The sequence below is a fragment of the Charadrius vociferus genome, unplaced genomic scaffold (assembly GCF_000708025.1).
Source record: "Charadrius vociferus isolate BGI_N301 unplaced genomic scaffold, ASM70802v2 scaffold374, whole genome shotgun sequence".
NCBI classification, from domain to species: domain Eukaryota; kingdom Metazoa; phylum Chordata; class Aves; order Charadriiformes; family Charadriidae; genus Charadrius; species Charadrius vociferus.
In genome coordinates this window covers 72,755-85,577 of record NW_009648044.1, presented here as the reverse complement: position 1 = coordinate 85,577, position 12,823 = coordinate 72,755, and the positions used below count along the sequence as shown (strand labels likewise).

The following is a 12,823-nucleotide window of genomic DNA, read 5'->3' as shown; positions in this document are numbered from 1 at the left end:
TGTTTTTGATCATATAAATTTCACAGGGAAGGTGTTTATGTCTTCTCCCACCAAAAGCCAAAGATTGAGTGAAAGAAAGTGAGTGGGGAAAGATGACAACCAATCACTTTGGAATTCAGAAATGTTAAGGAAACACCAAGTTTGTTAATCAGAAGGAATGGAGTGAAAGAATGGACGGGGCGCACAGAAATAGTACTTAATTGTGTACGACATAAAAAGATTTTGAAGGAAAGGGGTTTTTCTGTGCCTTTCTAATTGAATTGCACTAAATCTTCTTCCATGAGAACACAGAATTACAGCAGCACCAGATGTGCTTGATACATTTCTTTAAGCCTTGTATTTGCCAACATGTTCACGAGCTATGATCATCCTTTGAATCTGAGCAGTTCCCTCATAAATCTGAAAAGAAGAAAATAATGTTAGCTGATCATTTTTTTAAATATTTTAACAGATCTTTCTATGCTTGTAAACCTTCACAACACTAATCCAGTGTCGATTAGTGTGTGCAGAAAGACAGAGAAAACTGAAAAAAATTCTAGTCTGACTTGAGTAATTACAGTGGGCTAAATGCAGTAAATCACATAGAAGACAGTAAGAGACAGTTTTGTTCTCTTATGTGCTCTCATCAAAATGCAGTAAGGTTCCCAGGAAATTGACAGACATAGTCGGTGAAGGATGGGGAAAGTGTCTTATCGAGGGAAGAAAAATTGAGGTTTTACAAAGTAGGTTTTAAAACAGTGGGTGGAGGGGAGGAGGTGGCCAGTGCTGGAAGCGGTGTGTTTTCTTTGACTAGCCTTTCAAGGCCATAGCAAATGTTCCCTTTCATCCATTTATTCCCACTGCTCCTTCTTAAACAGTATTCTCTAGAACACAGTAATTCTTTTTTTTATTATTATTTTTTAGCCATGTATTCTTGCATTTTCCTCTAGAAACATTCTGCATCTTCCCTCTGTTCCACTTGGCTTGCTGGCAGCAAAGTCACATACACACAACAAAACAGGTCTGTAGGGCTAATGCAGAAAGCAAGCCGTATACTCCACAGGTGCAGAGCAATGTGATTTCAGAGCAACGTAGTTTAGGTTTTTAAGTATTTCAGCTCCCAGTTCTGCCAAAACTTGCTTTGGCAAATTGCTCAGAGGCATGCAAAATCGCTTTCTCTGTAGTCACAAAATAGGGATAATCTTCCCAAGAACCTTACAAAGCTTTTAAAAAATGGTATAACATGCTGTCACATTAGGTTTTTGGTTCAGAGGAAATGGTTCATTCCAAAATGAAATCTCTGACTGCTGCTGCTTACACCATCTGGATCTAGTTCACGGAGCAGATTTTGCCTGGTGCATACTAGGTGCCCTCTGGAGTAACTGAACTGGGAGCTCTCCTCTCTGCATACACCGATACCCTCCAAACCCTAACAAAGACATAATGGTCCAAGCCTGCAGCTTGACACGCACACTGGGGACGTTCAGCCCAAACCGGCCTGCTGTGAACTCAGCCTCCCCAAACCCTGCACAGTAGATGCGGGTCTCAGCAGGTCCTCCTGCCAGCTACTCATCTGCTCCTGCTGCACTGAAGGACTGGCTGGTGAAGACAGCCATGAAACTCAAGTGTAAACACAGCAAAAGCCACAGTCTTCTCACGTAACCATGAGAAAGGGTTTGGTTTGTAAGTCAATGGGAGTAGTTTCAAGAACCCTTGACAATTAAAGAAGGGAAGTTTTCTCAATTTGAGAAGCTAAGTTACGAGTCTCTATCATAGCAGCCTAGATTTGTAGCCAGACGGAAACCCAGAGCAAAGCACGGACATGTAAGAAAGGTAACAGTAAACACCACAGCAGACTTGTGTCATACTGAGAAATATTAAATATGGCAGAAAAGAAGAGGTGGCAACCAAAGTTTCTTTACATGAAACCCATGGCCAAAAGCATATACCATCGGGAATTGGGCAGTAATATAGTGAAGTGTAATCAAGAGACGTGAATTAAATTATTGTAAAGACAAAGGCCTTTCCTGTATTCTTTTGAGGATGAAGGGCAGCAGAAAAACACCAAAAATGTAATACTAAATCTGATTATTTTGAACAGTTAAAACCCAAAAGTCTACCTAGCCATGCATTCATGATGGATCAGTGTAATGGAAAATCTAAATAACTGGGATCCTGTAAAATCAGTCTCAAATAAATAAATTTCTACCCCTCCCACCCTCTTTCTCTAGAAACACATAGAACCTGACAGGAAAAAAGCCCAATCATACCAAAGTGCAATTACTCATTCATTTCCTCACTTGCAGGAGTGCAATTAGGACTAAGAACCTTTAGATTCCAAAACAGCGCTTTTCTGTCCTTGAATAGAGAAAAAATCTTGGCTAGTGAGAATACTTTTAATTTTAAAGTCAGCTGTAAGAGAAATTTCAACTGCGTAGAATCTTAAGAATGACAGCTGTTAATAATTAACATTACAGATCACAGTCCACATGCATTTCTTGGTATCATCTATTTTGATCTGTTTTATCTAGTCATTATGAATGTCAGAAAGAAGTGAAAAGATAAAGATTACTGGTTTTCCTGAACATAATTAAATCATTCTTGCTGAATAAAGAACTGTAGAACTGTATATGCTAAGAGAAGAATTATGACATGGAATAATTTCTTGGTAATAAAACTGCAGAGAAAGATCTGGGGATTATGGGTGACTATGGGCTAAGCATGAGTAAATACGAGCATTTTTTGTTGTTGTTGTTGTTGTTGTTGTTTTTGACAGAACGGCAAAGTGCTCCAGGCTGTGCCACACTTCTGTTAATACAACATGTACAAGATAATTAATCCATGGAACTCAGTGCTTGTGATATATTAACTGAAGTAATCTACCCAGCCTATGAAACCAAAGTTTCAGATTTAGAGCACAGCCAGGAGTGACGAGGAGAACACCATTATACATAAACCATCTCTACTTACAGAATAGCAAAGAAAGCATTGATTGGTATTTTGATCAGTGTTTTCCATGGTGTTTTTTTCTAAGAGTTCAAAATGAAGAGTCCAAGAATTTCATAGAGTTACCACATCAGAAAAACAATACCACCCCCTTAAATTTATTTTTCTTGTGTGGGTTAAGCTGTTGAACTAATGCAAAGAGTTTTGTATGCAAGATTTGTTTGCCTGATTTGAATGTCCTTTCTTTAAATGGATTATTGCTCTCATCTGCAAAATATGTACATCACGATTTCAAGTAAGTAGCCATTAGTTTATTTTATATATAATGTATGCATTACTATAAAGATCACGTTCTCTTGTTTACTTACCTGGTAGATTTTAGCATCTCTCATTAGCTTTTCTACAGGATATTCAGTATTAAATCCATTTCCGCCGAAAATCTGCACTGCATCTGTAGCTACTTGGTTTGCAACGTCACCAGCAAACGCCTTTGCAATGGAAGCATAGTAGGTGTTCCTGCGACCAGCATCGACTTCCCAGGCAGCTCGTTGGTAAGCCATCCTAGCCAGTTCCACTTTCATTGCCATTTCGGCCAGCATGAAAGACACCGCTTGGTGCTACAAATGATGAAATAAACTAGGTTAACATTGCCTGCTTAAAATTCAAGACATCAAGAAGAATATAGTCTTCTTAATTTGCAAATTTAATACACTCAGGAAATTGTACTTGATGACTTCTACAGAATTTGGATCAGGCTCTCGTAACTGTATGTTGAATTAGACTTAAGTTTTTAATTCTAAAATTCACTTCGTCACAGGGATTAAGTACTGAATTATGCAGTTGTACTTTACTTTTTTTTTTTATGAGATCTGTATTTAGTTTGATATTTACTGGCATTTCTTTCAGCCTGGTAAGCAGCGTGACTGGCAATGTATTCTACTAGTATTCATACTGTGAGTCTTGTTTCATGTACCTCAAGGAGATTTTTTCCTTCCCTGCAAATCCCTGTACATTAATATTTAAGAACTTAAGTACGTCCTGACAGCACACAAGTTTCAGAGTTTTGGGTAGAGTTTACTTTGTGATTTTATTAAAGAATCCCAGGAGTTACTAGTTAGATTTACTTAGATAGAGCTGACTGGTATACTTGAAAACCCAAGCAATGGTGGAGATATAATAAATCACACATCCTAAATATCAAGGAACAACCTTGAAAAATCACTAGTAGTGCATCTAGTATGAAAACACAGCTTTTTGATATATTTATTTTTATATACTTAACTTACTTCAACAATTGGTTTCCCAAAGGTTTTCCTCTCCAAAGCATATTTAGTAGCTTCATCGAGTGCTCTTTTTGCTAAGCCAACAGCACCAGCTGCTACCTGAATTAAACACAGTACAGAATGAAAATCAGAAATTCCTATTATATTTTTAAAGTAATTTATTTCTGATACTTACAGGTGGTCTGGTCTTATCAAAAGCTCCCATTGCGATTTTAAAGCCCGCTCCTTCAGCTATTAATACATTTTCTTTTGGAACTCTTACATCTTCAAAGACAATACCTCTTGTATCAGAGCAGCGCTGACCCATATTCATTTCCTGAAAGGGAAGTTTACAGAGGTGCAACTAAATTGGATTCTTCCAAGGTACAACACATTTTCATTCCTTAGTTTACTCAAAGCCTAAAGCTTTTTTTTTTCCCCTAAACACTTCAGTTTTAGCTAAAAATCACCATATATACAACAAATACTAGTCCTGCATTTACAGATCAGCATGCCCTTAATTTGTCAAAGCTGGACAGTTTAGATTCTCCATTTGTGAAATTAATTCCATAGCTGTAATCACTCATTTTTCTTTTCCTAGTTCAATTATATCCTTTGAGATGGGAGAGGAAAAAGTAAAGAACCTAAAATGCGGCTGTACTACAAACAAACAAATAAATAAATGAGATTTTTCAAGTTTTCCAATTACTTTCCCAATGTTCAATGTCCAATTTTGCCTGCTACTAAAAATAGTACTTTCTTTGTTTTCTTTCTTTCTTTGCCCCCCGCCCCAGCCAAAGAAGAACTTGCACCAGTGTCTCCGAGGCCTATTCCTCGAGCAGGAGTAGCTACAGTTAAAGCACACCATGTGGTTATGTTTACAGTAGTCCACCTTGCTTCTTGCACTTTCGAGGCATGCTACTTGACGTTAATTGGCACATGTCAATTAAATGGTTCTCAAAGATTCTTTTGCAGCGGTGCAAAGTCATCTTACTTTAGACCATTCTGAGTAATTCCTTATCTGAATTAATAACATTGTAATTATTAAGTACATCTTATGAATAGTTTCTGTATGCTGTGAGAATGGAAAGATCATTGTACACGAGCACATGAAAATGTTCACCTGCTTAACAGTCTTTTTTCTTTAATGGCAATTTGTTGCATTATTGATTTGGAAGGCAATAATAATTCCTGCTTGTCAGAGATACACTGCTCACCTTTCTTCCAATTTGGATTCCAGGGCTATCTGCTTCCACAATGAATCCAGTAAAGGCTTTGCTTGCAGGAGCTTTTGGATCCGGATTGGTACGAGCTAGCAAAAAATACCTAGTGTAAAACAAAGGAGAGGGGAGTCAGTTTATCCTCACCATTAACAATCAGATACTTTTTCAGCTAACGTGTTATATGTTTTTATGTGTGTTTTTACCGTATAATAAATCTATCAGTTAACAACCCTTTCTTCTTATTCAAAAAATAAACTGAGAGGGAGCGAGTGAGAGGAAGGATCAGTGCATCGCCTACTGCAAACATCAAGATTTATTAAAATTACCTCAGATCAATATGCAACAGATCTCCACCTTTTCCATGTATCGTAAGTCTTAATATTACAGTCAGCTTCATGAACAGTGCAAAAGAAATCTATTCACAGCACATGCATAAAAATTATTGCTTAGGAAATACGGTATTGCATACAAAATGTTATGTTATCCTCTTGATTTCAAATATCTTAATTTTATTCTTCTAAGTTGCAAGTAAGTTTTTTCTGTTAGAAATTAAACAATTGTAAATCACATTTATGGTCTTCTGTAGCATCAAAAGATAGCTGGTAGATTCTCTTCAATAGTTCTGCCTTGAACAAGGAAATAAATAATGAGAAAATTCAACTTTATACATAAACATATAAAGTTTTTCCTCTTGACTTAAAAAGAATTTGTGTTGGGGACGAGCACGATCTTAGGAGACACGATGAAAGGTCTCCATTGTAAAGCATGATCGATAGACACCACAGCAAAATCTGGACTCTTTGACACTTGGAAAATGTCTTCCCTTAAGAAAATAAAATAAAAGACTCTAGGATTGTGATGTTACATATCCTCACTAGAAGTGAGAGATGTTTCTAGTAGAATCAGAAGCAACTGGTCTGGGTCACCTAACCCACAAAGCAAGGTCGCTGGTAACATGAGCCTCTTCAGTGCTCTACAAGTTAACTCTTACTGTTGCTGCCCTTCCCTGAGGAGAAAGCACAATTTTGTTTGATAGCAGCAAAATTTGAGAGGCATTTTTGAAGGGAGTTATGTCATCGCTCAGTTTCCTTTTTAGGCACCGCAAGCACTGAGACTGCTTGCTCATACCTTGTTCTGACAAAGTGGTCACTGATTTGAGTGCACTGTGGTGAAACATAATGAACATTCAGATTTATAATATCTTTAAAGAAACACTGGTCTCTATCCTGGACACACACACACACCTCTCAGAACAGAATAACAGAAAGAATAAGGGGAGTCAGAAGTCAACACACCAGTTTGCTTTCCCACCGTTTGTGATCCACATCTTCTGACCATTAATAACATATTCATCTCCTTTCTTCTCTGCCTTTGTTTTTATACCAGCTACATCAGAGCCTGCTCCGGGCTCTGTTACACAGTAAGCCTAAAAGAAAATAAAAACCAAAATCTTGAGGAATAAAAATTCTGTTTTTAAGCAACCACAAATTATTGCAGAATTACACGCACTGAACTGATCTGTAAAAGTTTTACGTGAACTGCATGGAAGACCCCAAAATATTACATCAAAAAAACCCCAACAACTGTCTGAGCAAGAATCCAAACATGTAGGGTTAATTTTCCTTAGAAATCCATAATAATACTTAAAATTCTTTCACTTTAATGATAAACAGAATCATTCTGTAACTTTTAAATAAGTCATCACTTCCTTATGCTTTGCAAACTGATGTGAAAGCTGAGGATCTTTAAAATCTGTAATTAAGAGCACACAGGAACAAATCGTTACTGTGCTCTTCATTGTATGAGACTTAGTTGTTCAGATTTTAATGCACTGCACATGAATCTTTACTTCTTTCTGTGTAATGAGTACTGCTTAGGCAATATTTAAGGTTCGTAAGTGCTGTTTAATGCCCATCTGAGTTGAGTTTGTGCTCATATAAACCCTGCACTTTTCTTAAACTCCTCCACTTTCTCTTGAAAGGGAAAGAAAAGGTATTAATTTTCAGTAAGTGACTTTGGATGGTTTTCCAGGTAATATCTTCTATTTGCTTATTGAATACATCTAATTCAATATGTGTTGCCTTTCAGGAAATACCACCGTTTATTTACAAACCAAAACAGGCTAACTTGTGAGTAGATATCAGTGTTTTAACAAACAAGCCTGATTAATATGATTTAGGAACATTCTAGAGCATTCCTAAGTTATACTTACACACATCATTGGTTCTTCTGTCATTCTTCCTAAGTATTTCTTCTGCTGCTGCTCATTTCCTGCAATGATTACTGGCATTTGCTGAAAGAAAACAGACCATTACTCCACCTTTCTAAAGGGCACAGATCAGTTTAAAGGAGGTAAGAAAAGACAGAACTTACCCCGAGGGAGTTTGCCTCAATGGCAGTTTGAACCCCCGTACATCCGTAAGCTAACTCTTCTGTAATAAGGCACGCTTCGAAACTGCCGAGGCCAAGACCACCTACAGTTGAAATATTTGACTAAAATGAGTTTAAAGGGGAACATATTAGTGATTTACAAAAATTACTTATCAAAAACATATTTCCCCACATACATTTTGAGCACTGTCTTTGATTAGACATTCCCATGCAAGCTTTCTAAATAAATGTTTTGTCAGATTAGTAACAGATGACTTAAAAACAACACCTTGCAGTTCCAGGGTGATCGTGTGCTTGATGTTGCACAAGTTGCACAAAACGGCAAGAATATACCACTAGAATCTTTCGACTACTTTGCATCTGAGAATTTTCCTAAGAGTTCTTAGGAAGCAAAGAAAGGGCCACAGGGGCTCCTGAGCTACCACAGTGCTTAGGGATAAAAAAAAAAAAGTGTCTATATCAGTCAGAAAACCAACTTAGTGACCTGTTTCTGACAGAAGCCAACACTTTGGGAAGTGCATAAAAACACTGTAACAATACAGCAATACTTCCTCTAAATATTTTTCGTCAGCTAAAAGTATCTCTGGTATCTTTGTTAGCTAACTCCTAACAGATATTTCTTCTGTGAATTTGTCCGGTCTCTTTTTGAAGCTATATACAATTTTGGCATCGAAAGCATCCAGGGCTATGAGTTTTTCACCAATCAACTACGCACGGAGTTTAGAACCATCTCCTTTCAGTTATTCTGAACCTGCTGTCTGCTGACTTCATGTGCTGCCTTCTAGTTGTACCAAAGGGGACAATGAGCTATGAATCCCTTTTCACACGCTCCATGGCGCTGGCGTTTTAGGTGTTTCTCATACAGAAGCTGTTCTGTATCTTTTATCATCTTTGTCATCCATTTAGGAACCTTCTCCATTGCCACAACACCCTTTTGAGGTAGAAGGATCAGACTGCATCATGAATTAAAGAGGCAAGTGCAGTTTGGATTCAAGCAGCAGGAGAATTATGGCTTCTGCTTTTTCGTCATTCGCTTCTTAATTTCTGAACTTAAATTTATGGTTTTGACCACTTCTGGGCATTATGCCGACACCTTCACAAAACTATATATTATAACCCCCAAAATCTTTTTTGTATTCCAGAGGTAGTAACTTGTTCAGAAGACACCATTTTATCTGGGAAGTTTGGATTGGTTCTTTCCTTTCTTGCTTGCACATTTTCCTAATTTGAGTTTCATCTGCCATTTTAACAGTCACCCAGTTTCACGACCTTCTCCGACAGCTCTTTGCACCAGCCTCATCTTTTCTATACTGAGTAACTGAGTATTATCAGTAAACTCTATTGACCTCACTACTGACATCCTTTTCCAAATTATTTATAGATATTCCAAATAGCACAGCAAGACTGTGGTGCTGGGTTTTCCACTATGAAACCTGATGATTTTTCAAATTCATTTTGCAAGTTCAAGCATTTCATACCAAGCAGGCATCTCTTGTTCACACACTTATTAGCTACTTCAGAGAACTCCAGTTATTTTTTGTGCCATGACTTCCTTTTACAAAACCCCTTCTCTAGCATATCATGTTTATCTGTGTCCACTCTACCTGTACGCCATCTTATTTGTTCTTTATTTACGTGGTATATCAGGCTTACTGGTATTTTCCCAGCTCTCCCTTGGAAACATTGTAAAGGAATGGTGTCCAATTTGCCACTTGAAAGTTTTAATTTAACAATGAAGTGATTACACACTGCAATAGTCCAACTATTTCAGCCTTAAGTTTCCCTAGAATTTGTGGCTGAATAAATGCGATCATCACAATTGCACCTTTTGTCTCTTTTTTTCTTTAACCTTGTTAATTAAATTTTTGATACAAGATACACCCTCTGATGAGACTTCAAAAAAAAAAAAAGGGTCTGCTATGGACATTTCCCCACGTTTTTTTCCCAGGTAATATAAATACAATAAAGAAGATCTAAAAAATTAACATTTTCTCCATGGTTAGTCATATACGTAAGCACTGTCAAAGCACTGCTGTACTGCACGTCATCTAAACTGGAAAACTGTCCTTCTGGAATAAACTCTTAAATTGCTCCAGCCTGCATCAGAGACTAGATCAAAATGTGACCTTCCAATTTCTCTGCCTCCGCAGCTGACACAGTGCACCAGGGCAACATTAGGCAGTTGTAATCACGGTAGAAAACCCGGTCATAAATTGCTAAATCATCATCTGTCTAATTTGTTTGCCTGATTACATCCGCCCCTAATAACACGTGTATGTCAACACACCAACTGATTAAATTCAGAGTATTCAAGTATGCAACTGTTTATTTTATACAGAATCCATAATTACACATATAAATCTCATCTAATGCCTTTTCTTTGTTTCATTTTACAGATTAAAAAGAATGTTTACTTACCACAGCTTTCTGGTATGTGTGAGTTTATAAGACCAAGTTCCCAAGCCCGTTTTATAAGCGGAAGAGGATACTGAAATAGACAGGGAAAATCACCATCTGATTCATCACAGTTAACGTTTTACATTTCACACAGGTCAAGATAAAAATCTGTTTTTCCCCTACTGTACAGTAGATTTACCTCTCCAGTTTTGTCATATTGTGCAGCAACAGGAATAATTTCCTCCACAGCAAATTTACGAGCGGTAGCTTGAAACTCCTTCTGTTCATCAGTAAGTTCTATTAAAAAAAGAAAGTAAAAAAATGAAGCCACAAATTCTGTACTTTAATTTTGCCAGTTGTTAGACTATGAGAAAAGAAAAAAAAAAAGAAGACAGTCTCAGTTCTTTCCAGGACAATTCAAACTGCCAGCACCCACCGTCCTGGGCCTCTGCAGAAACCAAAGCAGCTCAACTTCCTCTCTCTCTCTAGAAAAAAAACCCACTTATCTCTAATGAACGTCTACAATGCACTTAATTACTTCTGACACAAATATCCACAAAATATTGAAAATGGAGTAGGAAGTACCATGTAACATAGAGCGTAGTACCAACAGAAACGAGAAGCTTGCTGTGCTAATTAAATGAAGGAGGGGATGGGGCAGATAAATGTTCCTTATTTGACAATTCTGGCTACTCAGTTTCAAACATCTAGCTGCTGACCCACTAAATTTGCTTTTACGTATATAATATGCCAAGATGAGAATTAATTCTTTATGACCAAGTTCAACTAAGACTACATACAGTTATTTTAACATTTTAAAAGCCAGTGTGAGATAATTATTCAAAGCTAAGGCAACCTTGGCAATAAAAAAAACTCAAGACAGACATTATTTAAAAAAAAAAAAAAGAAAATCTCATAAATATCACATACATATGTGGCTTTCCTGAGCTGGAAAAAAAGGTAATTTTGGTTTTCGAATACCTTTTTTAAAAAATGTGGAAATTTATTCAGAAGAAACACATTCATTGTAAATTCATACCGAACTGCAATTTTTCCTAACTTTGCAATGTGTCCTGAACTGTTGTATTTCTTTCAAAAACTGCAGTACTTACCAAAGCTAAAGCCAGCTCCAGGTTTGCTTATATGTATGTTCTGAGCAGGTTTACTAGAACGTGCTCTCCATCCATGCCTTGCAATGGTTTGGAGCATCTGCTGAAGAAAAAAAGATGAGGTGTAAGATCCTTGCAGCTCAAGTCTCGTAGCCTGACTGCGGCACAACTACACAACGAAGCATCAAGAACACAAGCAATAATAGGTATCAACACAGCGAAAAAAATGTATTTTCAGAGAATACCGAAAACATCTATAAGCTTAAAAGGTGATGAAGTGCAGGAAGACCACTCGTAGGCATAGAAGCTCTGAATACTGAAGCGTTAAGCAAGTGTATTAATAGTTCAGGATTGTATTTTCCAGTAGGCAATATATTACTCATTTGGAGTTTTCACAAGCCACAACCATTGCAAAACGGTATGCTGCTTTCTCACCTAAGTTTTACCTTCTTGCCTAAGCTTTCTTACCTAACTGCTACCACCATTATATATCAAAACAAAACAATCAAACACTACCAACAAAAATCTAGAAAGACCCGGATCCTCCTTACAAAGATTTTTATACCTTATTTTAGCTGGAAACAGGCTAGAAGAAGATGAGGTTGAGAAAAAGCAAGGTAATTGTAACCACTTCTTTTTTTTTTCAAGGATGATCCAGTCATATATAGCTTTGCCACCAAAATATTTTGTCTAAACTAGAAAAAGTCCTGAATTCAAAATAATAGAATCATAGAATGGTTTGGGTTGGAAGGGACCTTAAAGATCATCCAGTTCCACCCCCTGCCCTGGGCAGGGCCACCTCCCCCCAGCCCAGGTTGCTCCAAGCCCCGTCCAACCTGGCCTTGAACACCTCCAGGGATGCGGCAGCCACAGCTTCTCGGGGCAACCTGCCCCAGGGGCTCACTGCCCTCAGAGTGAAACATTTCTTCCTCGTATCTCATTTAAATCTCCCTTCTTCCAGTTTGAAGCTGTTCCCCCTCATCCTATCACTCCATGCCCTTGTAAAAAGTCCCTCCTCAGCTCTCCTGAGAGCCCCTTTAGGCATGGGAAGGGGCTCTCAGGTCTCCCTGGAGCCTTCTCTAGGCTGAACAACCCCAAATGTCTCTTTAATGCTAAAGGTGATAGATTTATGCTATGCAATTTTATGCCAGAGAACTTAAATCTCTCGTGGTTTTCATACCTGTGTGATATGCAAGGCCAACACTGAAGTTACTCTGAAAAAACCCAACACTGCCCCCAAGAAATGGAAATACGGATTGGAGAGGGGGTTTAACACCTGGAGGTGGCACAAAGGGGTGACAAAGGACCACAGTTCACAACATGTAAGGATTTGGGTGACCACCTGCCCGCTCCATCAACCCCCCTGTTGTCTGACTGGGTGGATTCAGCCACAAGTCCCCGTGGCCGTGCTCAAACCCAACGGCTCGGCACCCCTGCCCCCCCCCGAAACGCCACCCACGATGGTTGGTGGGGACTAACCCCAACCACCGGTGCCCAAAGCGTCGCCTTCGGTCCG

The 12,823-nt window shown here is 38.2% G+C and overlaps 1 protein-coding gene across 1 annotated transcript in view; it reads right to left on the bottom strand.

Moving 5' to 3' along the window:
• Positions 1 to 327: 327 nt before the first annotated feature.
• Positions 328 to 12,823, bottom strand: part of LOC104285270 (medium-chain specific acyl-CoA dehydrogenase, mitochondrial) — an 18,051-nt gene continuing 5,555 nt past the window's right edge. Inside the window, exons 2-12 of the mRNA XM_009883699.1 lie at positions 11,311 to 11,410; positions 10,398 to 10,495; positions 10,220 to 10,289; positions 7,784 to 7,884; positions 7,623 to 7,703; positions 6,706 to 6,836; positions 5,405 to 5,513; positions 4,384 to 4,524; positions 4,212 to 4,307; positions 3,294 to 3,542; positions 328 to 399 (exon numbers count right to left, since the gene is read on the bottom strand). Of these exons, the coding sequence (XP_009882001.1) occupies positions 328 to 399; positions 3,294 to 3,542; positions 4,212 to 4,307; positions 4,384 to 4,524; positions 5,405 to 5,513; positions 6,706 to 6,836; positions 7,623 to 7,703; positions 7,784 to 7,884; positions 10,220 to 10,289; positions 10,398 to 10,495; positions 11,311 to 11,410 (1,248 nt within the window). The remainder of the gene's footprint in view (positions 400 to 3,293; positions 3,543 to 4,211; positions 4,308 to 4,383; positions 4,525 to 5,404; positions 5,514 to 6,705; positions 6,837 to 7,622; positions 7,704 to 7,783; positions 7,885 to 10,219; positions 10,290 to 10,397; positions 10,496 to 11,310; positions 11,411 to 12,823) is intronic.